This window comes from Triturus cristatus, chromosome 11 (genome assembly GCF_964204655.1).
Source record: "Triturus cristatus chromosome 11, aTriCri1.1, whole genome shotgun sequence".
Taxonomy (NCBI): domain Eukaryota; kingdom Metazoa; phylum Chordata; class Amphibia; order Caudata; family Salamandridae; genus Triturus; species Triturus cristatus.
Genome location: NC_140594.1, coordinates 1,146,362,868 through 1,146,390,236, shown reverse-complemented (window position 1 = coordinate 1,146,390,236; position 27,369 = coordinate 1,146,362,868). Strand labels below are relative to the sequence as shown.

Genomic DNA, 27,369 nt, shown 5'->3' with positions numbered 1-27,369 from the left:
GCACTCCCAGCGCGCTGGGGGAAGACCTTTTTTCATTGGGGGAGCCTCATTTGACTTTTGATAAAAGGTCCAGAAAAACCTCTTTAATTATAGCGGGGAAGAAAGATAGTTTGAGAGGATTACTATTTACAGTAAATGTAACATTAGGAGGTGTACTTGCAGGGATGCTAACCTTTATTATATCGATTTTCTCAATAGAGAATTAATTAAGAGTGTTGCATGGATCCTGTGTTGATTTGGATGAAGATAGTCACCCTGTTAGGATTGGGAAATTCAGAGGCTGTGCTAGAAATTACCTTGGACTTATTCAGAGAGACCGAGATTTTATTAGAAAAGGAGACAGTTTGGCTTTTTGATAATTTTTTTATATTCTTTAAGATGGAGGAATGGACTTCCTCATCCTCTGTTGAGTAGTTAATCCGCCATTTTCATTCTGTTCGGGGGAGTGCAGATTTTGCTATTTTTAGGTCTTACAAGAACTATTCCGCAACCTTACGGTGCCTAGCTTGTTTGGACTTTCGAAGAGGAGCAAATGTAGTGCAGGCTACTGGTAGCCAGTTAAATATATCTTCTGCATGAGGGTCGAGATTGTCCTTCTCTTCACTGATGCTCAGCCATTACCAACTCTAACTGCCAAGCACCGTTATGACACCCTCTTCCTAAGTCATCACATGCTTCATAAATTAATATCATATCATATGTCATATACCATATCATATATCATATCATATTGTATTTTATCATACCTTCCACATGGTCATATCTGTCTTTTAACTCAATAAGACGACTGAGAATTGAAAAAAATGTATTGAAGAAAATGTCTATAAATCATTTATTAAGCACCACGCCCCCTCTTGCTCACAATAGTAATTCATTTGGTAAACTTTGAAAATTCATATCCTAAAAAGACTTACAGTTCTTGGTCTGAAAATCTGTTATTTATTTAATTTGGTCTTGGATCTATTCTTGAGTGTGTGTCTCATTTTTTCATCTGTGAGTACAACAAATGCTTAGCCCTACCCTTGGATATGCCTAACTGCTCCCCCATAATACCACAAATAGTGTTATCTATTTAGCCTCTGTATACCAATAGGGGTTCCACTGGACTCTCTGCACAGTGTACTTCATTTTAGTGCCTTAGAGCCTAACACATATGGTCATGCTCACCAGTCAACTAGTGTGACACTTTAGTTCTCCCTTAAAAGCAAGACAAACTCTAGATAGAATTGTTATCAATAAGCATGTCTATCTTACTTCCTTCCCAAGATGGCATTGGCCTGTCAAACAGGAACTTCCAGGTCAAGACTAGGAGCGTTGTGAATAAATGCTGTTCTAAATGTTCTGCAGTACCTGGCAGATATGTGCTTGCAAAGGATTTTCAGTATCTTATCTCAGTTCTTACTCAACTTGGTGTGCATTTTTGTTTTATTTGTCGCTCCTATGGTTTTTATCCCTTCTCTGAAGCGCCATTTTCCTCAGTCAACCAAACCTTTTCACTCCTTCAGCCATTTCAGTTGACCACTATCAGTTGCTGGTTGGCCACTAATGTGGTGATAGGCAGTCTCACCTGTGGGTCACGCTCTCCAACTAACTTACAAGTGGAGTGTATATAGTTGTTTGATATACCATTGCTTTTAATATCAAAAAGTGTAAATATTCATACAACTTATGATGACAGTTCTGATTCTGTATAATAAAATGGGGGTATTGGCTGAAAGGTATTGGAGTGCCTGAAGAATTCACATCAGCGCCAGTGTTTCACCTGTTCTTAACACTTTTCACTGTTTCTCTGGATCAGGTACTTTGTGCTTCCTTATCTTTCAAATATCAGTGTACTCTGCTCTTGAGAGGCAAGAGGCATCCATCTTATCATAACTTGAGATAGATAGATAGATAGATAGATAGATAGATAGATAGATAGATAGATAGATAGATAGATAGATAGATAGATAGATAGATAGATAGATAGATAGATAGATAGATAGATAGATAGATAGATAGATAGATAGATAGATAGATAGATAGATAGATAGATAGATAGATAGATAGATAGATAGATAGATAGATAGATGGTGGTAAGCCAAAAGATGATACTTTATGAGTTAAGCAGCCAATTCTGAAGTCTATCCTCACTGCCCACGAAACCAGTGAATGTGTCTTAGAGAAAGACTCATGTTATCTAATTTTATTGCACTCATGATTAGGTGATCATTTGCAAGTAATACAGATTTTGCAGGCAACAGCTCAGATCCAGGGCTTGACCAGTTGATCCGAAGTCTGTCTGAGTATGGTATCGTTATTGTATTTAAGTAAGTTAAAAGTAGGATCTGTCTGAGTACGTTATCGTTATTGTATTTGAGTAAGTTAAATGGAGGATCTTGTCAATTTCCCAATATAATCAGCTCAATCAAGATGTTGGTCTTTGAGAAACTTTGGAGATTTGGCATGAGAGTGGGAAAGAATTTTAGAGATTGTAGGGATTCCTTCACTTGTGTATTGGTGGTAGGAAGTCAGTGGGATAGAGAAGAGTACATTTAGTTTTCAGTAGATTCCATTTCAGTCTGAAGAGTAGGATTGCCAGGTGGTCTCTGCTGACTGGGCCCGAAAACCCTTAGGTAGAGTTGCTTGTCATCAGCATGTTGATGTACAACAATTTATTGGCTTGATTTATTGTAGCTGAAGTTCTGTGTAGGAGTTAAAGAGGGATTGTTGGAGGATAGAGCTTTGAGGTATGCCCCGCTTTTGGTAGGATGGTAGGTCACTCATACAAATTTAGTGCCTCATTTATGAGGCCCCCTAGCCGTCAGTGCATCACTTTTATTAACACTCCGGTGGCGCAGAGTGGCTGCCCATATTTACAAGACCACGTAAAGCCACCTTGTGTGGCTTTTCATGGCCTTGTAAATATGGCCCCATTTCATACATTACTCTGCTTGAAAGGGGCGTTTCATGGGTGTTGCTGTGGGTGTTTCAATGGTGCTGCTGTGGGTGTTCCCACACAACATCCATGGAATCTGGTGCATTCCCAGATTTACAAGGTTTCGTAAACTTGGGAATGCGTCAGATTCCTACGCCTCCCCAGGGGTAGCATTAGGGAGGCTCAAAGGGGAGAATGTCTTATTTCTCTTCGTTTTTTCCTCTTTCTATGCATGCTGCATTCTGTAGGACACATAGAAAGAGGAAAACACCTCATAATTGTTTTTGTACAGGAAGGTGTCCCTTCCTGCACAAAAACATTCAACCCTACAAGGTTGACACCCTTACACCAGTTTGCAAGGGGGCCTGCATTGGCACATGGCTGCCCATTGTAGCCAGTGCCGGGGAAAAGAACATGAAGGCACCATATCTCATAGATACAGTGCATTCCTGCCCTTTTCTTTTAACACAAGGCAGCGCAACAACATTCCTCGCCGTACTGCCCTGCGCCAAAACTTCATGAATGAGGACCTTAGTCTTACAAACTGATCTGGAGGTCAGAATGGACTGAAACTAATGCAGGTCAGTTTCTTCAAATCCCATTCTTAGGGTTAGGATGTGCGTAAGGGGCTAGTGGTCAAGGGTGAAAGAGCGTCATTACTAATGATAAAAGCTGCATCGAGCTTCAGACATAAAACTGCCTTTAAAAGTGGCACGCAGACATTTGGAGCTGGAAAAGTGAAAACATGAGACCTGGTCAGATGCTTTCCATTTAATGAATCATGTAAAACATGCACAATTAATTCATGGTTTACTTTTAATGTGTTTAGTTTAGATTTGAACTCACTATAGAATGTAGAATTAATTTGCAAAATTAATTGCAAAGTAGCATATATTTGTACTGAATTAACACACATTTTAAAGTGTAGAGACTGAAATATAGCTTGTGATTTAGTTTTTGCTTTGGGAACTTTAACACTGTCGTCGAGATAAGATTGGAATGTTTGCCTCCCCTTTTTTCTTCATTAAAGAAAGGAGCTTCTTATAATTTACATCCTCAAGTTTGAAATTATCATTATTCAGTTGCTTAAACAAAGCATCATTAATTTTATAGCAAAAGTAACTACAAAGCACACATTTTTCTTATTATTATTGTAAAATGTATTTACTGTTTCCGGCCTGAATAATAATTTCTTGTTGGAGTAATTGTTTCTTTAGCAGGAAGTTAGGAGATGATGACATTTAGAGTAAATTTCAAATGTGTTACAAGAATTTGCCTGATTGATGACAAGAGCAGACAGCCGAGGGGTGTCGATGTCGTTCTTCACTTCAATTGGATGGAGGACAAGGACTAATGTCACATGTTTTGAAACGTTTTGCTGAACTATATATGCATTTCTAGGTGAGGGTCCTTTTTAGCAGGATTTCTTTGAGTTCTGCAGAGAAAGGAGGTGGTGTGGGCAGACTCTGGGGAAGAGAGCGGACAGACTCAGACCTGTACAAGAGGAGAGAGAATCAGCTGCAGGGGAACAAAGGCAGATTTAGATGGAAGCTTTTTGCTGAATACCCCAAGCTTTATGCTTTGACTAACTGGCTTTGCTAAGACTTATTTGCCCTATGCTTTATTTCTCTTTATCGGAGATTTTGCAGTTATTAATTATTGATTTAGTTTCATGCTAAGCTCACTCTTCCTTATATTTCTTGAACTCTTCATGAGTTCTGACTAATATCATTTATGACTCATTCTTTCCTTAGAATAGGAATTCCTTCCTTTATGGAACACGCTGTTTGCAATTTATGATATATTCTGTATTGATTCTATTTTTTCTATTATGAATCCTGTAGCCTGATTGATATCTGACTAATGAATGAAGAGTCAGAGAAACTTAAATTTTGATTGGAAAAGGAATCCCTTTAAAACTACTCACAACTCTCGTTACTGACTGAAATATTTATTTGCATTTGATATGCTCATGTTTTTGTAGGAGTCCTATTGGGTCATTCACGGGAAAGGATCCATAGCTTTGAGCAGAAACCAGGTTAATGGTGCTTTTACAGGGATGGATTACCATGAGATTTCCGTTCTATCAGTTGGTAGCACAGCACAGGTTATACACCTTAACAAAAGGATCAGAGTTTAGGTTATTGTCCTTGTTGGAGCGACAAAATAATTGCCCAAGTTAGAATAAATGTCAAAATCCTTAAAAAGTCCTGATTCCTGATTTAGGTTAATGTCCTGAATGGAGCTACAAAATAATTGCCCAAGTTAGAATAAATGTCAAGATCCTTAAAAAGTCCTGATTCCAATGCCCAGAACTTGAAGATTGGCAAAGTGGCACAGGAAGGTAATACAAGAAAGCAGTTGCTGGAGTGGTGTGAGTATCAATAAGGTTGTGAAAAATTGTTAAATGTGTAGAGAAATGTTTGTTTTTTGTGTAGACTAGGATTGTTGTTATATTGAAGTTGAGAACTGGTCCGTCGTGGCCTAAGATCCCGGGATATGCTCCTACGGGTGGGTCTTAGTGTGGCATACACTAGTAAGTTAGTCTACTGTTACGAGGGTGCTATGCATGAGACGTTGTTGCCACCAGGAAGGGACCCTTCTGAAAGGGTGGAGTCCTATTAGGTCCTTCAAGGTGGAAAAGATCCATCGCCTTGAGCTGAAACAAGGGTAATGGTGCTTTTGCAAGGAGAGATTACTGTGAGATTTATGCTCTATCAAGGGTTTTGAAAGCTGCTGAGAGACCAAGCATTACCAAGAGGCTTTCATCCCTTTCATCTAGTACTTTACTGGGAGATCTAGTATCTGCATTGTGGAGATAGATAGATAGATAGATAGATAGATAGATAGATAGATAGATAGATAGATAGATAGATAGATAGATAGATAGATAGATAGATAGATAGATAGATAGATAGATAGATAGATAGATAGATAGATAGATAGATAGATAGATAGATAGATAGATAGATAGATAGATAGATAGATAGATAGATAGATAGATAGATAGATAGATAGATAGATAGATTTGTATTTTCACTGGAAATACATAATTAAGTTAAGTAGGTAGGTAGGTAGGCAGGGGGAAACCTCCTCTTATGATTTCTTAGTCTTCATACATTTCTATCCATGTGCCTAGGTGAGGTTCCACTGTGTCTTACCAAAGAAGAGAGGGCAAAACACTATCCTTGTGTGCACACAGTTTCCTGTTAGTGACCATCCTATACTGCTTGAGCAGTGGCTTTAGAGTTACCATGTATGTGCCTATTTTCTTCTGCAGGCAACATTAGGCTTTCAGATTGGGCCCCTCTACTGACATTACAGTTTCATTTACCAAATGGCGGATGGTATGTTGGTTAGCAAAACCTAGTGCTGGATATATGAGTCTGTTACCAGATTTTTTACTTTTAGGCCTTGAATATAGACCCAGGAGGCACGCACCTGGTGCATGCCTTCCAATATGGCAAGAACGTTTGGCCATCTCACCTCTCAGCAGAACCTCATCTCTGTCCTTGTAATGTCCAATTGGATCAGGGAAGTCCCACAACAGTTTTAGACACTTTATCATCTAACAGAAATTGACAAAGTTCTTGAATCCACTGTTTCAGTTACCATTCCCAAACTAGAGCTGGAAGTCATTTATTAAACTTACTTATAGATGCTCTGAGGCTCGCCAAAAAACATTGTGCATTCCCTGGAAGCGATTCACTTTCCAATGTGTTGGTTAGATAAAGAGTACAATATTCCTCTAAAAGAAAAACAATAGGTTTGTGTGTGCACATTAGTGGTTGCAGCACATAAAGTAAGAACTAAGGTAAATCACAGCATCTGCCACAGTTTTAGACTGGCTTGCATCTTAAGTAGTGAAAGGCTGAGCTGTACTAGTTTCACACCTCTGGAAGAGATGAAATTCTGCTGGTCACTGCAGCACTTTTCATGCCACTTCACTAGAACTTTGCATGCAGCTGCTGCTTATGGTTGCAAATGTTGCAACTCTTACTGTCATATCTAAAGTTAGCTACAGAATATAGCACAATTACATACACACAATAACATAAAAGCACAATTAAAACATAAAAGCACAATTAAAACATAAAAGAGCATAACAAAACCGTCAAAACAGAATGCAACACAATAACCCTGCCACCCCACAGCAAGGTCTCATTGAAATAATGCAGTACAGATTCACAGTAGCACAAAAACATCAGATTATAAAAAAGCCGCACAACATATGCCCTAACACATTTTTTTTGCCACCACCTGAATCCTGTTTTCCTAATACAGTGGTAAAAGGTGTTTGGAGCAAGCAGTCCCATAACTTACCATCAAGGACATGAAATAGTACCAGCCATATATGTTTGGTGATCCAGCCCATTGTCTCTGATACATTTGTGGACTAACGTGTGATATTACATAAAAGTACAACGGGGACATAGTAGAAGTGTGGGTCTAATTTCTGTATTCCTGGGGCATGAAGTGCTTCCTAAAAGGGGTCATGGCCGCATAAAAATGTGGGAAATACTTTGCTCTGCACCATATTATGGATGTAAGAGCAGAGACAAAGAGATTGTCAGGAGGCGCACTCACTGTCCCAATAGACCACGCCTCGAAGTCCCCCTTTGCGTCAAGGGGGTCTTTCATGGGTGGTATATGGGTATGCACCCACCTATGGGTTTTGGTACAAATCCCTATCAACTAACAGTTGCAGATAAGGATTTGAACCTAAACCTATCCCTCCCTGAGTAAGTCATACCAAGAGGAAATATTTTCATTTCTACCCAGTTTTCCAGCATTGAATTAATGCTGTCTTATCAAGCACACATACAAAGTGGAAACATATTAAAGGATAGTTTATGAACTGTAAGGGTCCACTTCCATTAAAAAATCTATGTCTTACAGAATGCACACACCCTTGCAGAGCTGTGCCAGGGTGTGTTGGAGCATAGCAGCCAAGAATGTGCCAGTGATGGGGGAGAGAAAACAATTTGCCATTTCTTAATAGATATGGTTCATCTGTTTTATCTCCTATAGACATCAGGCAACAAAATAACTTTGTTTGCTGTGGTGCATTGCGGCAAATATTAGTAAACCAGGGCCTGAACTCTTAGTGACATAGGCACTGAAGCAGGATTCTCCATGAGCCTTGAACAACCTAGTGCAAACACCTGTTGTCATGTTTAAGAGGAGGAGGGACTCATCTACTGTGACTGCTTTGATGGTATTAATTGTTGGACCTAGTAACTGATCAAAATTTCTGGCCATCAAAGGCAGTCTAGTCCGATGTGTGCGGCACTGTCATTTGAGTATGGGCTTTATTAAATGGCAGTGCAAGTAAATTTGCTCCTTCAGTCTACAACAACAACAGCACTCAGGGCCACAAAAGACAAAAGCAGGAATGGAACAGGGATCTAAGAAGAGTTAGGAAAGGTCGGAACCAGGTTTGAGTGGTTGAAAGGAGAGTTGTCTCATGCCTGTATTGTTTTCTATACATAATGCTCCTCTTTCAAGAAGTTGCAGAGGGCCCCGGAATTGCCCCTTGCTCTGACCATAACCACCCCAGAGCCTGATTCACAAACATAACCTTACACTTTAAGTGAGTTCACAATATTTTCCTATTCACAAAGGAATTTTATGTGTAGTATCCATTACGACTGCAGTCTCTGCATTTGTGGCAGAGATTCCACACATCAATAGATAGGGTTGCTCTATCATTTTTACTCCAACAGCATGATGGAGATGTAGCCTGCCTAATTTAGAAATTGCTGCAAAGCTGGCAGTCATATTGAAAGCATTGCCAAGAACTGCAATCACAGCAGCTCCTCCTGTCAATGCTTTCAAACAACTTGCATCAAAAACAAAAAATCTCAAAGAAGCATTTTCTAGTTGAAAATAAAAAAGATAATGTTCCACTCCCAGGAGGTTGTTTTTCGTTTTTTACTGTCCCTGACTGCCAGGGTTTGCTTGGTGGTGACGGACAGTGAAACAACGGCTATATTCCCACCCATCCTAATTGGGCAGCTGGATATATAGCCAATTAGAAGCAAAGAGAAGTTTGGCTTTGGCGGTAATGGAGTAGTCACTGCTGTAACCAAATCTATTTTCCATTCACATCTAAATCGGGTGGGTGGTCCACTGTGTTGGTAGGGAGGGAACTTTGTCGCAATTGCAATGGGGTTCCCTCTCTGCCAACATGTAAATTGGGCCTAAACTCTGAAGGCAACATCTTTTATAAGGACACACCTGGTTTGCACTCCATCGTGGTCTGCCACAAATTGCGTCTAGGTCCTAATCTACTACGACCATTGACTGTCATTGGTGCTTGTGCTTTTTGGTGCTATTGCTACTTAGAACTTTAAAAATTCCTACCTTGGGTTCCCCCTATTGGATTTTTTTATTTTTTAATGTCATTTTGTTTATTACATTGTACTCTATTTGACTAATTCTGTTTGGGATTGTATTGCTTTGCATGTTTATTACATTGTTGGTACCGTGCCATTACTTTTCACATTGCTCTAATTTAGCCTGTCTGCTCAGTGCCATGGCTCCGAGAGCATTGAGCTCAGGTTCATTTCAGCAGTTCACCCTGACAAGGGTTGTGATTATTTCCCACCTCAAATAATAATCCAATGTCCTACAGTAGCAAAGAAAACACTGTATAAAGGGAAATCTGGGTTTGTCAAATTTCAGAAAATAGTGTTCTCAAAATTCAATACACACATCTCCTTACAATCCACAACAGATTGTGATACCTGCTAATGGTTTCCATGTATATCTCCTCATTGATGGTCACACACTTCCCAGAGGTAAAATGTTTTCCCTTAACCGTATCTCTAGACACTTTCAGCCGGGATACCACCACATTCCCTCCATGCTCTGGGGGTTTTGTGATTATATTAGGATCATTCTTAAGCATTCTAATGGCTTCCTTTTATACAGATTCCAACTTTCTTGATCATTGAAATGCCTGGTAGAGTGAAGTCCACCAAGTTTTGATGATCCTTTCATGAAAGGTGCTGATGTAGTCAGGGATTAAATAGGATTAAATCACATGTGAGCACTTCTGCTTATTCTTGTTTGTCCCTGCCGTTTATCCACTGGGCAAATTTGCCATCAGTTTAAGAATTGTATTCTAACTCCCAGAATTAAATTCTAACTTCATTAATTTATATTTATCTGCAGTTAACATTTAGTCATGGTTTTGGCAGGAGGGTAATGCATCCAGCAGGACGTCTGATCTAACGCATATCACACTCAACCAAGCAACTCCCTGCATTACCCCTTTGCTATGTTCCCCATTGAAATGCAATGGGGACCCTTCCACATATGTATTCACAATGCACTTGCAGACATGATCCCACATAGCTACAGAAATGGGTGCAAGACCCTATCATAATCGATTTTTTTTGTGTGGGCGTTGCTTGGTCTGAGAAGATGGAGCACATGTCAGCCCGTTACACAGGCCCATCTTTAATCCTTAACCATCCAGATGGCCGAGGCAGTGGCTAGCCTTGGGGCTAATTGTAGGGCACCAGCTCGTTCCATGTCGGACGGGGTGTGGCTGTTGTAGCCTCCTGCACCACATGACAAAGGCATACAGAGGAACTGGGGGTGTGTGGAGGTTGTCTGGGGGTAACAGACCTGAGATTGGTGGGGGGGAAGCCGCTGGTGCGCCCAGCACCAATAGCTCCCAAGACATCATTGCCCCACACCGCTGGGCCCTCCGAAGTATATCGGGGCACAGCTGCAGTGCCTGGGCTGTTTGTAGCCTACCAAAAGGTGAGGGGTTCATGATCTGGACTGGCTGTGGCTCCTCCTCTTCACGATGAGAGCCTACTGTGGAAGGGCAGGATGCTTTCTAACCAAGCCTGCTCCCCCTAATGTGGACAGCACCGGGACTGGCCCTCCCTTGGGGGTAAGGCGCTGTGTCTGAAAGCCATTCTGGGCCTCGTGGTGTTCCTAGCCTGAGGTGGCTGGAGAGGAGGTGACCTTGCAGCTAGAGCGGTTGACCTTAAAGCTGCAGGTTTGTGTCTTGGCAGGGACGCTCAACATCCTGTGAATCTTGGAAAATCATGTAATCTTCCTGTTGCCAACAAAATTGAATGTGTCCATCTGTAACGCAGCTTGTGCTCATGTAAAGTGCTCTGATACCTTCGGGTCAAGTTCGCGCTATGAAAAACTCAGAAAAAAAAAATTTGACAGCCTACAGGTGCGGTGGAAGATCTGTACTCTCTCATGGTAGTGGTGCGAGTGCCACCTGCTACATACTTTTGCGACGAGCCACCCGTGCAGAGATCAACCTCAGATGTGAAGCCTGGACGTAGCCCCTGTGACCTAAGTCAGCCTCCAGAGATCAGTAAGAGGGGCAAGTGGCACATATTTGCTTCATCAGGACTGCCTCCAGCTGCAGTGTATCCCTGGAGCTGTGGTAGCCTGCAGCCTGTACTATGTATAGCAGCCTGAGACTACAAACGATGAGGGTGACCAGGGCCTGGGTCAGGCTTGGTGAGCCTGATGACTAAGGAGATTGTTGCATGGTTCCTTGGGAAATGATTAAGGAGATGTGGGAGGTTAGGCCTAGATCGGGGCCTGGAGAAAGCACTGCAGAGATCACTGTGTGGAAAGGCTGTCAAAATAAATCTAAGCATGGACCAGTTAGTTAAGAGTCACATTCAAAATTACTGAGACAGTTGGATCTTGTTTCCACTTGGGTACTGTGTAACGCTGAGTGCTAATATGGGCAAATCAAAACTTAAATAGGCTGCAACATAGCTAGAAACAAGAGCGTCCTCACTTCCACCATTGGGGTCAAAAGAAGATTGGAAGGTCACTGATGCTTTGATCCACTCGCAGCTGGACAGGGTCTTGGCTGCTTTCCCGGACACTAGACCATGCTCAAACAGGACACAGGTGCAGTCCCTAAGGGGCAGGGCCTACTGCAGGCAGAACACCACAAACTAGTGGATCGAGTCAAAGATGTGGAACAGTCAGTTTATGAACTCCTCCCCAAACATCAATGGACAATATAGTAGAAGATTTCACTGCTAGAGTGCTCACCCAGGAAAGCAAAGCCAAAAATGAGGATGAATGGAATAACTGCAACAACATTAGAGTGATGGGACTCCCTGAGGGAATTGAAGGAACAGACATGTTGTCACTCCTAGAAAGCTGGTTTAGTACAACAGTTGCAGCTAACCACCTCACAAAATTCTTCTACCTGGAAAGGACTCATGGGGTGCTGGCGTGTCCCCTGGCATCTGGGAGACCCCCCCCCCCCGGCTGGTGCTGGTGGGATTATTTCATTATAGGGACCGATACATTATCTTAAAGAGGGCTCGTACCAGAGATCCTTTTGCAATTGAAAATAGTTACGGTGCTGGTGCTCCCGAACTTTAACACCAAAGTGTAGACACAGTGTGCATCTTTTGGGGAAGCCAAGAAAGCTCTCTGTGTAGAGGGCACACAGCAATCATTGATGTTCCCTGCCAAACTTCGCATCATAATAGATGGCAATACTTATTTTTGTGATACTCCATATAAGGTGTGGACATGGTTGGAGGCTTGTAAGGCGGGTATGCCACTATAGGGCTCCTGGGTGAAGTCTGAGACCCCTAGACAGAGGAAAAAGAAATGGCTTAAATGACCCACCAAGTGGACCTTCCTGTGGAGGACTTCCTTCTCACAAACGGAATATGAACATAGAGCGCCACTATTTTAGCACTGCTCGCTGTAGCCAGAATAGTATCATCAAAGAAGAATGAGGCCGGCATAGAAACCTCTTCAGACCACGATCAGCAGCCTCTGACTCCGGGAGCTTGGCCCTGGGAGGAAAGGGCCTTCTGCTTGTAACTCCACAGTTATTTTGATGCTCCTTGTATATGTAGTGGATTGAACCTGGACATATAGTGTTATTGCTTGATTTGTTCATTTCTGGTTGAGGCTGGGGTTTACATATGGGATAAGTGCTGTGGTAGGGCCCTGGGGTTGGCTTGGTGCTCATGACCTCCGGTGAGTATCCCTTCTTTGTTTACTTGGGTGCTGGGCCAGTCCATACCTGGGCTCTTCGTACTATGCTGTCTGCCCCCACCTGGAGTGCCTCTACTAGGAGTCAGAAGGTGGCTTTTGAGGTTCCGTGAAAACTGAACCCATGTTTTGGAACTAATGGTACCGTGACGACTCTGGTATTAGTGAATCGCAAATGATGAGTTTGGTATGTGCGAGTGTTTTCGCAACGCTGCACTGAAGGATTCGTCATGTATTGCTGGTTTTCGTGTTCAAACCTACGGGTTCCATTTTGTGCACGACGTCCATTTTGTATCATTGCCCTCACATAGTCAGTGAATGGGCGATGTCCGAACGATGACCCTGGTTAGGTAACCTCACGAGGACACGTATTCCCTAGTGCGCGTTCTGCTGAATTCTGCATGACTTGGCGAAAGCTGACTCTGTCGCCTGAGGCAGACCCTGCCGCACTGGTTTTCTGTCTTGTCCTGCTTGAGCGAGATTACTGACCCTGATACAATAGACCACGCTTCTTTTATTTGCCTACGAATATGTCTTATCTGACTCTTCTATTTTCTGCATCTGTTCCTGTATTTCCCTTTAGCCTTTTATGATGAGGAGGTGACCAATTTTATTATGGGGCGGTCCGCCTTTCAATAGAGGGTTGTCAGAATTGTGTGATTGAAGGCCTGACACCTGGCGATGGGAATGTGATGTTGTGAGATCTTATTGTCTGGAATACAGAAACGGGAATTATTGTAAACTTTCAGGAATGTTTGCCCGAAGCATAATATTCAGTATTTAAGGAGCGACCTGCTTTGTACAAATCGAGCAGTCTCCTTAGAATCTATCTCGTATGATACTTCTGTGACTTCTGTTCCTGACTGCAGTCATTAAAGACGATCTTTTGACGCCAGAGGAAGAGTCCCGTGTCTCTGTTTGTTTAGTACGCCAAAACAGGTGAACCCCGAAGGTCTCAGGTGTTGTCCCCTGGCACCGCTGGGTCTTAGAAATTGCCCAGTCCTTCAGTTGGCGCCCAACGTGGGGCAACATCGAGTGGTCCCGGTCCTAGCCTGAAGATTGTGAGGAGCTTTGTGTGAAATTTCCGAGGAAGGTGCACCCCACTTCATCGATCCATGTATGTCGCATAAGTGGTCCGAAGGTCTTTCCCCGCGAAGGTTCCCGCTTCCAGACGGCTGCAAAGGACTGGCGCCCTGACTGTTGACCTGTTTTGGAGCCTGGCGTAGTCCTTAGTATGGCGAGGCGATAGATGGGTCTTCCTGGTGACGTCATTGATCTTTCAGTTAAGTATAAGTGGGTCGCTCCCAGTCCTTAGGTTTGTTTTTAGTTCTTGGAGTCCTTAGTTTTGTTTGGTAACTCGAGTTCTTTGGTCCTTAGTTTTGGTTTGCATGCTTCCATTGCATTTGGTTTAGTTTGGTCCTAAGGATTATTTGGTAGCTGCAGTTCCCAAAAACCGAGGGTCTCGTACATTTACGAGTGTATCGGTAGAGATAGCCCCTTGAAGTTTGAAACTCGGTTAGTGAGCGAAGATGCCTAACCATAGTCTTGGTTTCTTGTCTTGTCTTGGATGTTGCAACAAGGATTCCCGATTGGAGGACTCTTGTCCGATACCTCCGGTTGGAACTCCGACTTATGAGCTCTATTCGAAGCATGGTGTGGGCCCTATTACGTATAATGAGGTATAGGTCCGCTATACGAGGAAAGATGGTGTTCTCAGATGGCCACAACATGGTAGTTTTGAAACTGCAATTTTGGATAATTTGGAAGCGAAGTTATTTAAGAAGAAAGCCCGGCCGGCGATGTTTGACTCCTTTCGTCTATGGCGCAAAGAAGCCAAGCAGAAAGAAATCAAACAGGCTAGAAAGGATAAACGAGAAAAAGGTGTCACGATTATGCAAGCTGCTAGGCAGTTTAAGGAAGATGACGAAGAGAAAGCGATCGAGATTTTCACTAGACAACATAGCATGGCAATTGATAAGTGCTACCCTGTTTTGCCATCATGTCCCGATAAGCCGATAGAGGACCCCGAAAAGGATCCTCTGATGTCTTATTTATTGAAGTCGCCACCTACTTATGTACAAAGTGCTACAGCCCTTTTGGTTCCCCCTGCTGTACAACCGGCTACTGGTCAGCCTGTGGTAGTTCCTCCCCCACCACCTGTTCCTCAGCAGGGTCATGTTCCTCCGGCACCCCCTCTTCCTGGGTTGCCTCTTTCGTCTTTAACTACTACACCTCACCTTACTACGTCTGTTACTCCTGTTTCTGTTACCCCTTTTGCTCCTATGCTTTCATTGAATGCTGTCTCTCCTGCTCTTATGTCTACTTCACCTTCCGTTCGTCTGCGAGTAACCGACACCGTCCCTAGTTTTCTGACTCCTCTTTTTAGGTCGCTAATTGCGCCCGTCGTTTCTGATTCTATGCAGAGACGTAGCCAGCTCCCTGAGTCTGGGGAATGAGCATTATTAGATTCGATGGCTCATAGGTGGATTTTGAAACCCAATAGGTTTAGTTCTCGTATAGTTTACGATACATTTTCTCAATGGAATGAACCGACTCAGAGGTATGTGTTTGAGGAGATGTGTAAGTTGTTGCGAGATGAATGGGACAACGACGAATTAGATTCAGCCCCTACTGAAATGCTCGAACTCCAGAGTCAATTTGCGAAAGGTATGATAGTGGGTTCTAAAGCTAGACATGCGTTAGAACGGCTTCTTGCCTATAGGTCTGTACTACCCTCTAGAGCTTTGTTTGCGAATGATTCTTCGGCAACAAAGACGTTAGGACAGTATCCTATGAGAGAGGTTCCGCCAGTATGGCGTGATGCTGTACAGGCTGATGCAGGGAGAGGTATTGCAGCCGCTCCAGCACATTTTCAGAGAGTTTGGATACATGTCCCTTGGAAAAGGTCTGAAGTATTAGCATTAAAACAGACTTTGTCAGACCCACGTAAGAATCCTGCTGGTTACTATAAGGAATTGTCCCAGACAGTGGACGCTTGTATTATGAACATTGCAGATATTGAGATGTTGTTTGGCAATGTAGTGCCACAACCGATATGGGCAAAGATCCGCCATGAGGATCATCCGAAAGAGTTAGGTGGTACCTGGACTGCTATTTTAGCTGCGGATGCTCTCCAAGTAGGAGGTGCAAAGCCTGAGCCCCTAGTAGCGGAGTTACCAAATAGGATAGCTAATTTGATGAAGACGTTGATGCCAGCGTTGAGAGTAAACTGGGATAAATTGTTGGCTTGTAAGCAGAAGAAGGATGAAAGTGTGTCCGACTTTTTCACGCGATTTGAGGAGACTTTATGGACCACAGTGGTCAAGACATGAGTTCAGAGGGAGGCCAGAGACTATTTGTCGATAAGTTTGTGTTTAATTTGTTGCCTGACTTGTGCAACAAATTGAAAGACTCAGAAAGTGCTTGGGCTGTTTCTTCGACGGCTCAGATTCTAGCCACAGCCCAATATTACGAGAACAGAGATAAGGAAGAAAAAGAACGTGTAGAAAAGATAACGAAGGACTTGAAGACTAAGGTGTTGTTGCAGCAGGCGTATCCGCCTCGCTCGAATCAGAACAATTCGCAGCATCGTTCGCAATTTCAGCAACAGACACAGTTTCCGAAAGTACAACTGAGACCGGAGTATTTCGCTTCTAGGCCCTTGTTAGGATTGAATCAATGTGCATACTGCAAGGAAGAGGGTCATTATAAGAACGAGTGCCCTGCTCTGCGACAACGTATGAATGGTGTGCCAGTTCAGAGAGGTCGTGGTGGTTTTCAACAAGTCTCTAGAGGTAGAGGACCTGGTGTCGCGTTTTCTCAGAATGAGCGTTCTCTTCCGTCACAGAGTTCTCTTAATTGTTTTGATCAATCGAAGGTGCAATCTGGTAGATCTCCACAGTACCATGTAGATGATTACTATGTCGAGGGCGAGAGTGCTGCGTATAATGATTGCTAGGATAGCCATGGACAAAGAGAGGGAGTAGTGTCAGTTCCAGTTGATCAGAGTGGGCCTTATGTTTCAGTAGCTTTATCAAGTGTGGTTGAGCCTTTTCTGTTGGATACTGGTGCGGCAAAAAGTTCAATCATACATTCTAAACTCCCTGGCGCACCTTTGTCTGGCCTAACAAATGTCTCAGTAGGATTTTCTGGCGCCCCTGTTAGTAATCCAGTCTCTAGCCCTTTGTCCCTTTCAATTGGACCATGTAAGTTAGAAGCCCCATTGATTTTGACTACTGGTTGTGGTGAAAACTTGTTGGGTTTGGACCTGTTGAAACGATTGTATGCGACATTGCATTGTTCCCCTTCGGGAGTACAACTTACATTGGGTAGGAAAGTGATCTCTCCTATGTACGTGTCGACAGATAGACTTCCACCAGAATTGCGTTCACTCCCTGAATCTCTTTGGGCTACGGGTCCTAATGATGTGGGTCTCTTGGAAATTCCTTCATATGTTGTTCAGCTTAGACCGAATGTTAGATTACAGCGAATTCCGCAATATCGAATTTCGAGCGATGGTGAACGAGCACTCTTAGCGATCATCCATGATTTGATCCAGAAGGGTGTGATCGAAGAAACACGAGGTAACGTGTGTAATAGTCCTGTTTTGCCGATTTTGAAACGTACCGATTCTTCCCAACCTCCTGTGTATCGTTTTGTAATTGATCTTAGAGAAGTGAACAAGATTGTGGTTCCGCAGTTTCCTGTGGTTCCCGACATTACAGCTTTATTGACATTGATTCCTGCTTCAGCTGCCTGGTTCTCGGTGATTGACTTGAAGAATGCCTTCTTTAGCATCCCGATAGCAGAAGAGAGTAGGGACATTTTTGGTTTCTCCTTGGGTGGTCGTAGCTTTAAATTCAAGCGCGCACCTCAAGGTTATTGTGAGAGTCCTTCGATATATAATCAGGCTCTGAAAAGTCAGCTTGATACCTTTGTATTACCTGTTGGTGCTGCTCTGATCCAGTACGTAGATGATCTTTTAGTGGCTGCTGATGACAAGGCAACTTGCAAAGCGGCTACGATTTCTTTGTACAGCATTTGTCTGATTTACATCATAAGGTGTCACCTTCTAAGCTGCAATATTGTTGCCAAGAAGTAACCTACTTAGGTCATCTCTTGTCAAAGGAGGGAAGAAGGTTGACCCCGGAACGAATTAGAGCAATTGCTCAAATGACTGTGCCAAACACTCAAAGAGAAGTACGTGCCTTTTTGGGTATCACATCATACTGCAGACAATGGATCCCAAATGTTTCCTTGTTAGCAAAGCCTTTGTTAGCTCTCACGTGCAAAGATGTTTCGAATCCTCTGCCATGGTCTGATGACTGTCAGAAGAGTTTTTCTGAGTACCGCGATGCGTTGTGTTCAGCTCCTGTGTTGGGTACCCCCGACTACAGTAAGCCGTTCACACTATACATTCACGAAAGAGAGGGTTGTGCGTTGAGTGTGTTGACGCAACAATTTGGTGATAAACAGCGCCCGTGTGCGTATTTTTCTTCAACCTTAGATCCAGTAGCAAGAGCATTGCCGAGTTGTCTTAGAGCGACAGCGGCAGCTGCTGTGTCTATTCAACAGTCTGCTGGTCTGGTCATGGATAATATGTTAGTGGTAATGGTTCCACATGCAGTAGACACTCTATTGAACAGAACGAAAACTCAACATCTTACGAGTGCTAGGTTGTCAGGCTATGAGCTGACACTCTTGGCGAGTCATATTCAGATTAAGAGATGTAGTGTGTTGAATCCAGCCACATTGTTGCCGACTACTGTAGAGTCGAGTGATTCAGAACCACATGATTGTTGTTTGCAAACTGAAGAAGAAACGAAGGGTCGGATCGATTTGAAAGATACCCCATTGTCAGATCCGGATGGTACTTTGTATGTGGATGATTCGTGCTTTAAGTTGTCGAATGGTGATGTGACTGCTGCGTATGCTGTGACGACCTTGAATACGATTGTTGAGACTGCGAGAGTAAGTCAGAATTCTGCACAAGCTGCAGAGTTGATTGCGTTGACGAGAGCGTGTGTTTTGGCTGAGGGAAAGAGAGTGAATGTGTTTACCGATAGTCAGTATGCGTTTGGTGTTGCACACAGTTTTGGACGATTATGGAGAGAGAGAGGATTTTTGACGTGAGTTGGGACAAAAATACAGCATGGACAATTGGTGAATGAGCTTCTGGAATCACTTACTTTGCCAAAGCAAGTTGCGATTGTGAAGTGTAGTGCTCATCGGAAGGTTACGGAAGATGTTGGTCGTGGTAATGCATTTGCAGATGAGGTTGCGAAAGAGACGGCAAAGAACATGATGAGTCGAATGTATGTTGCAAGTTCTGCAAGATGGGTTACGGATGCTGGAATGTGTGAAAATACGATTGAGAGTGTGAAGTCAATTCAGAAGGAGGCTACTGAGAGTGAGAAGAATGTGTGGAAAGAAAGTATGGGTAAATTGGATTCGACTGGTTGTTGGATCGATCTGTCTGAACATCAGAGATGGATGTTACCTGATGCGTATGTGCTTGCAGTAGTTACAATGGCACATGGAATGGCACACATTAGTGCGAAAGGAATTTGCAAGTTGTTGGCCCCAGTATGGAAGAATGATGGAATTTCTAAGTGTGCGGAGAGGGTGGTTAAGAATTGCATGGTGTGCTTGATGCATAATCCTGGCAACGGAACTCCAACTCCAGCTGGTCATTTTGCTCCCGCGACTTGTCCCTTTGAGATTATCCAATTAGATTTCATTCATATGGAAAGGTGTAACAACCTTAAGTATGTCCTTGTTGTAGTTTGTGCATTTTCACGATGGATTGAAGCCTACCCCTTGAAAGATAATACAGCCCTGTCTACAGCCAAAGTCCTTCTCAAAGAGTTCTTCCCTAGGTTTGGCATGCCACGGATTGTATGGTCGGATAACGGAAGTGAGTTTGTGGGAAAGGTTATGAAGAGTGTGTGTATGGGTTTGGGGATTAGGCAAAAGTTCCATAGTGCAAATCATCCACAGTCCGCAGGTCTTGTTGAGGGTTATAACAGGACTCTGAAATTGAAGTTTGCCAAGATCCAAACGACTACTGGATTGTCATGGCCAGATGCATTGCCTTTGGCTCTTCTATCCACTAGGGTGACTGTTCACTCTCGGGTAGGGCTTAGCCCGTATGAAATTGTGTTCGGTCGTCCTGCGAACGTTTGGGGAGTCCCTAGACCTAAGGAATTTACCCAGCTCGAATATCCCATGTTGATTGATTACCTTTATGACTTGACTGCTAAACTAAGTGCCATTCATAAACAGGTTTTTGAGGCTCTGCCAAAACCAACAGAGGGACCAGGACACAAGTTACAGCCTGGCGATTTCGTAGTCGTAAAGAACTTTGGGAAATCAAGAAACTTGGAGCCAAGATATATCGGACCGTTCCAGGTCCTGTTGTCAACACGGACTGCTGTTCGATTGGCTGGAAGAAAGAATTGGGTGCACGCTGCCCATACGAAGCGTGTACCGCTTCCTTTACCGTATGACAAGTGGATTAGACAGGGAATTGGCAATTCTGAGACAGAGTGTGTTCCTAGGCTTGTCCCATTCAGCGATGCACGATTTAAAAGTCTTGAGTCAGCTAAACTGAAGAACACTGCTGCTTCACCTGGAACTGTGCCTTTGCCCCTGGATTCGAACATTACTCCATTCAAACATTCACCTGAACAATTGAACACTGTTTCGCCATCTGGTCCTTTGTTCGAAGAGCAGACACAACCTGGAAGACATTGTTACCCTTTACGCTCCCATTCCAAGGACTAATAAAGTGAATACCCTTTCTTTGTTTTCTTTTGCCCCCTCTGCCCTGACAACTCGTTTTTGGACAATTGTATTCTCCTCAGCCAGGAAGTTTGCTGTGTGTGTGTTCTTGAACCGGCTATCCGGGTTCGCCGTAGGGCCGTGACGTGTGCCTAGTTTTGGTTTGCAGGTTACCAGACACAAGGTCGGTTTCCCCGGTTGGTCTTTGGGAACTCCCAAGGCTAACGGACGCATTTCTGAAACAGGTACAAACCAACCGCCACGGACGGCTCGAGTAGAGGATGGAGCTTCCTGAGCTGCGAGGTGTTAATACTATGATTGAGCGGAATATTGCACAACAAATGTTTCCTGATCCAGTGTGCCCTAATGTTTTTGATTGTCTTGATAACTCTGGTGGGTGGAATTGTTTTTGGTATCCAGTTAATTTTTGTACCTGCTATGTCCACGGTGCCTCCTCACGTTTCTTTTTCTGTTACCACTGCTTCTTCGCATTCTTTCCACCCTTTGCCTGAACACGAACAAGCTAGACGTTCCGAGTTCGTAAACAATTCATTTATTCCACTCCTGCACCAACACCAACTAGTGATGAATATGACTAATTGCTGGGTGTGTGGTTTGATGCCGCATACCGTTGATAAGGGTATCCCGTATCTAGTTCTGCCTTTTAGCTATAATGGGTCATCGTGGGCATTCCAGACTATGTCCCTTTTTGCACTTGAGACCTATTCCCCGCGACCACCGCGCTCCACAAGATATAGCTCCAGCAATAAAGCCTTGGTTAGAGGAGTTGCCGATATGAGTAGAGATATCGATGCATATTCATCCATTCCCAAGGATGAGTTGCGAGCTTATGTGGGTTGGAATGCGACTGGGTATAGCATTAGTCTGGGTGAGAAACAGCGCAAGAGCTCGTCTCCGATTTGGGTCGTACCACACTTAGGTCGTTTTTGTTTGCAAGGCAATGGTCAGAATCCGAGAGCTCAGCTAGGGAAGAGTGACTGTACTGAAACGTATGTTTTTCCATCACAGTCCTCCCCTGCGTTTTTGGCTGCCAAGGGTACATACTTTGTCTGCTCTAACTTACTACCGCCGACATTTACTGCTGCCTCTGATTATCACAAGACCAGAGTTGTGAGAGGTGTTGTTAGTCAGGAGGACACTGCTGGTCAGGAAGTGGGAGACTTCTTCATGGGTTTCCTGCCGTTTTGGGGACCTATGGTCATTAGTAGGAACCTGAGACAACTGACTCGTGTAGTTGAATCCACTGTTAATGTAACGGCTGGTGCCCTTGGTAACTTGTCAGCTGAGCTTCAAGCGGATCGCCTTATGACGTTGCAGAACTGTATGGTTCTAGATGTGGTACTTGCAGATCGAGGTGGAGTGTGTAAAGTGATCCGATCAAGTTGCTGTGTTTTCATTCCGGATAATGCTCAGACAGTTTATGAGGCCATTTCCAAATTGCATAAGATCTCTGATTCTATACATGTGGATGAAGGAGAGTGGTCGCTAACTGGATGGATTTGGAATCTATTATCTGCGTGGGGATGGAAGATTCTGATGGTCATTGGGGTTGTTTTAGTTCTCCTGTTTTCATGCTGTCTCTGTGTGCAGTGTGGTCCTGCCTTATGTGGCCTTTGTGCTGCGACGTGTATAAGAAGGCCGCCTGTTACTAGAGAGGCATTGATGGAAAGGATGATGCTTCAGCAACACCTCAGTGATTTGATGAAAATAGGTATCGACTCAGATATCGATTAGTGCTTGCCTATGTAAGGGCAAAAGGAGGGTCTGAGGTTCCGTGAAAACTGAACCCATGTTTTGGAACTAATGGTACCGTGACGACTCTGGTATTAGTGAATCGCAAATGATGAGTTTGGTATGCGCGAGTGTTTTCGCAACGCTGCACTGAAGGATTCGTCATGTATTGCTGGTTTTCGTGTTCGAACCTACGGGTTCCATTTTGTGCGCAACGTCCATTTTGTATCATTGCCCTCACATAGTCAGTGAATGGGCGATGTCCGAACGATGACCCTGGTTAGGTAACCTCACGAGGACACGTATTCCCTAGTGCGCGTTCTGCTGAATTCTGCATGACTTGGCGAAAGCTGACTCTGTCGCCTGAGGCGGACCCTGCCGCACTGGTTTTCTGTCTTGTCCTGCTTGAGCGAGATTACTGACCCTGATACAATAGACCACGCTTCTTTTATTTGCCTACGAATATGTCTTATCTGACTCTTCTATTTTCTGCATCTGTTCCTGTATTTCCCTTTAGCCTTTTATGATGAGGAGGTGACCAATTTTATTATGGGGCGGTCCGGCCTTTCAATAGAGGGATGTCAGAATTGTGTGATTGAAGGCCGGACACCTGGCGATGGGAATGTGATGTTGTGAGATCTTATTGTCTGGAATACAGAAACGGGAATTATTGTAAACTAGCAGGAATGTTTGCCCGAAGCATAATATTCAGTATTTAAGGAGCGACCTGCTTTGTACAAATCGAGCAGTCTCCTTAGAATCTATCTCGTATGATACTTCTGTGACTTCTGTTCCTGACTGCAGTCATTAAAGACGATCTTTTGACGCCAGAGGAAGAGTCCCGTGTCTCTGTTTGTTTAGTACGCCAAAACAGGTGAACCCCGAAGGTCTCAGGTGTTGTCCCCTGGCACCGCTGGGTCTTAGAAATTGCCCAGTCCTTCAGTTGGCGCCCAACATGGGGCAACATCGAGCGGTCCCGGTCCTAGCCTGAAGATTGTGAGGAGCTTCGTGTGAAATTTCCGAGGAAGGTGCACCCCACTTCATCGATCCATGTATGTCGCATAAGTGGTCCGAAGGTCTTTCCCCGCGAAGGTTCCCGCTTCCAGACGGCTGCAAAGGACTGGCGCCCTGACTGTTGACCTGTTTTGGAGCCTGGCGTATTCCTTAGTATGGCGAGACGATAGATGGGTCTTCCTAGTGACGTCATTGATCTTTCAGTTAAGTATAAGTGGGTCGCTCCCAGTCCTTAGGTTTGTTTTTAGTTCTTGGAGTCCTTAGTTTTGTTTGGTAACTCGAGTTCTTTGGTCCTTAGTTTTGGTTTGCATGGTTCCATTGCATTTGGTTTAGTTTGGTCCTAAGGATTATTTGGTAGCTGCAGTTCCCAAAAACCGAGGGTCTCGTACATTTACGAGTGTATCGGTAGAGATAGCCCCTTGAAGTTTGAAACTCGGTTAGTGAGCGAAGATGCCTAACCGTAGTCTTGGTTTCTTGTCTAGTCTTGGATGTTGCAACAAGGATTCCCGATTGGAGGACTCTTGTCCGATACCTCCGGTTGGAACTCCGACTTATGAGCTCTATTCGAAGCATGGTGTGGGCCCTATCACGTATAATGAGGTATGGGTCCGCTATACGAGGAAAGATGGTGTTCTCAGATGGCCACAACATGGTAGTTTTGAAACTGCAATTTTGGATAATTTGGAAGCGAAGTTATTTGTTGGTTAAGGGCAGGCTACTGGGTATGGCAGTCACACTCGGTAGTGTATTGGCCCTAAACCTAGATCAGTTTCCTTTTCTTCGGGCACTATCCTTCACTTTGTCATGCCTGTGAGAAGTTGGCCTGATATATGCTGTCCACTAATTATAGTGGGCACCTTGTATCAGTCCAAACAACCCCTTATGGTGAATAGGTTAAAGACAACCTTTATTGAAAGCTATCCTAGTGGTAGCTATGGAGAGCAGTCTTCAGGCTAAGTCTTCCAGGAATGTAGAGCAGCTTGTTTTACCAGTCTATAATCTCTTGAATGACCAAATGAAAGGACAACCACACCAGGTATATATTTAAAATATATGTATTTAAGATAAACCACACCCCGAGTGCACAGGTGTCTTTTGGTGTCGGGTCGCGTCGTCGATTTCAATGGAAGCTGGCGAAGAAGTGCTGCTGCCGTGAAGAGAAGTGTCCGAAGAGATCCAAGCCTGGATCTAGGATGGAAGGAACCTGAAAGCAGAAGGGACAGAGTCTGGGTCACTTGCCAGTGACCGAGGGCAGGATAGACCAATGCCCACAGATGTCAGGTGCTTCAGGTGAGTTGACGGGTGTCTTGACTTATCAGCCACGAGGTCCAGGAGGCACTGATGATGACCAGGAGCTGGATTCAAGCTGTCCAACAAAGTCTGTCGAGTGCTGCTGTGTCAGCGACCAGATTAGACCCAACAAGCCTTGGCAACAGCAAGTTACTTGGAGGCAGAGAAAGGGCGTCTGTGCAGACCAACAAGGTCTGGGGGACTCACCCAGCGAGGGTAAGTTGGGGCACGTCTGGAGCAACCAGAAAAGCTCAATCAGAAGAGGAGTTGCCTTTGTGGGGACCTACTAGCCAATGGGCTAGAGATCGCAAAGGAGCCTCGAGCAGTCGCACTTGAAACCGGCCCATGGGTCACTCATGGAGTGGAGGCCAGCAATCTTCAGTGCAGGAGGTGCTCAAGGCTGGGGCTACTCGAAGCCCAAAGCACAACTTCGAGGAAGACCAGGAAGATAGTGTTGCTGCAAAACTTCACAGTGTCCAGGGGTCACGGTTTCACGTCACCCACGATAGCCATGAGCCTCAGCTTTGCTGTGGACTCAGGGTAGCCTCGGAGAAGTCAGGAAATCTACTCCTGGTGATGCAAAGACTTCGGCGTCCGGTGGGAGCTTCAGCGATGCAGACCGGCCAATTGCTTCTTTGGTGCCTGCCAAGCAGGGGAGTCACTCCTTGACCCCAAGGGAGATTTCTTCAGTCTTCTAGGCAAAGTAGAATGTAGAAGGTCCATGATATATGTTGCAGAGTTTCGTCCAGGGTAATCTAAAGTCGCAAGGACTGGGTTCCCATACTTATTCTAAGTTTGGGGGTTGGACATACTCTAGGGACCCACCTATGGGAGGGTTTGGAAAGAGGGGTGGTTACACCCATTTCCTTTGTCCAGTTTCACACCAGAGCAGGGGCAGGTAGCCCCTGCAACCGGTTTGAACTGGACTATGCACAGGGACACCAAGTGTGCCCCCAGTGCAGGACTTCAAAGCACCAGAGAGTGCTCCCGCCCAGCCCCAATACACATGTGCCTGTCTGGGGAGGTGGTTACACCTCCCTGGGACGAAACCTATTGTCCAGGCCTCCCCTGCCAGAGTTTCGGTCAACAGCAGGAGGCCAGACCCGTGCCTGTGGCAGAGGCATCCATTTTGTGATGCCAGGGCTGTAGAAAGTCCTACCGGGTTAGACCAGTGTGAACATGTCTCTCCCTCTAAAAGGGTGGAATGCTACCCCCGCCGCCAGAACTGGTGGGGGGGTAGTATTCCAAAGCGTTTGACACCAAACACAACATGTTTCCGTGCAGCCATCCCAAGGTTAACATTTACCACGAGGTTATAATGCACTTAAGAGTATATGGTCAGGCTGCACCACAAACAGCATCAGAGGAGGTACTCCGAACGCTGCAGAGGGGCTCTGCTCATGCAGGGGCACCCTCTCACTTAAAAACCAAGCACTCTGCCTTCAGGATTGTTAAGGCCTGCCATAGGAGTGACTGGTGGGTTTTATATGTGTGTGCAATGGTAGTGATATAGGTAGCCTATACCACTGTAAGGGGGCAAGCACACCCTTACCCAGGCTGCAGTAGCAGACCTGTGGTGCCATTCGTGAGTGCTTCCCAGGGTGGCATAATACATGCTTCAGCCCCTGGTAGGCCTCTGAGGTACCTATGCCCTAGGTACATAGTATACCATATGCTAGGGGCTTATAAGGCACTCCAGAATCCAATTAGAAATGTACCTAATGTACATGGAAACCATTTTAGAGAGGAAGCAGCTAGGCTGGGGTCCTGATTAGCAGGGCCACAGCCAGACTAAGGTCGAAAAACAGTGAAACACCATCAAAAAATGGGGGTACCCATGTTAAGCAGATCCTACTCTCTTACACTCCCTAGTAGAGTATGATGTTCACTTAGATAGGTTCACACCTCCCCTACCTTGGACCCTACGTGCAAGACTTCGGAGGGCTTCCAAGACTAGGTGGGACATTGGGGCCTCACAGATATCTGAAGAGTGCAGCATGGACAGGAATGTTATTATTCTTATTATCTGCATATTTCTAGACTGCACACATGGGTGGATATGTTTGTCTGCTTGACCTGAGCGTGACCCACACCGAGTATTTAGGGCGCACACTATTGGATCATAGCCCATTGCTCTTGATGTTTCACCCCATTGCCGAACGCCCAGTGACTCCCACTTGGCATCCAAACCCATCCTTCCTTGAAGATGCATGCTGTAGGGACTCTGAGCAAGCAGCCATCTGTGAGTATTTTCAATTCCAACAGGGTATTGCTAAGGGTCCCCTTGTTGAATGGGATGCTTTTAAGGTTGTGGTGAGAGGTCATTGCATGGAACAGACTATTGGGATTGGGAGGGAGCTAAATAAAGAGCTTTTTTCTCTGGAACACAGCTTGCATGATTTAGGTAATAGGCTGCATCTTGATGACGCTATTCAGGTACAACTCACAGAAATTAAGGGTCTATATAATGCTTCTCTGGACCATCTCCAGTGCTTTGAATTACGGGATTACCTTGCTCGAGTCTGTGAATGTGCTGGCTATTCAGGTAGGCTTTTGCCATGGTTAGTGCACCCAGAGTCCAGCGAAGTGCCCAG

At 44.5% G+C, this 27,369-nt stretch overlaps 1 protein-coding gene across 1 annotated transcript in view; it reads right to left on the bottom strand.

The window, feature by feature from the left end:
- Nucleotides 1-27,369, bottom strand: part of LOC146788605 (uncharacterized) — a 278,749-nt gene that overhangs the window by 80,060 nt on the left and 171,320 nt on the right. Inside the window, exon 3 of the mRNA XM_085633176.1 lies at nucleotides 6,570-6,665. Within this exon, the coding sequence (XP_085489302.1) occupies nucleotides 6,570-6,665 (96 nt within the window). The remainder of the gene's footprint in view (nucleotides 1-6,569; nucleotides 6,666-27,369) is intronic.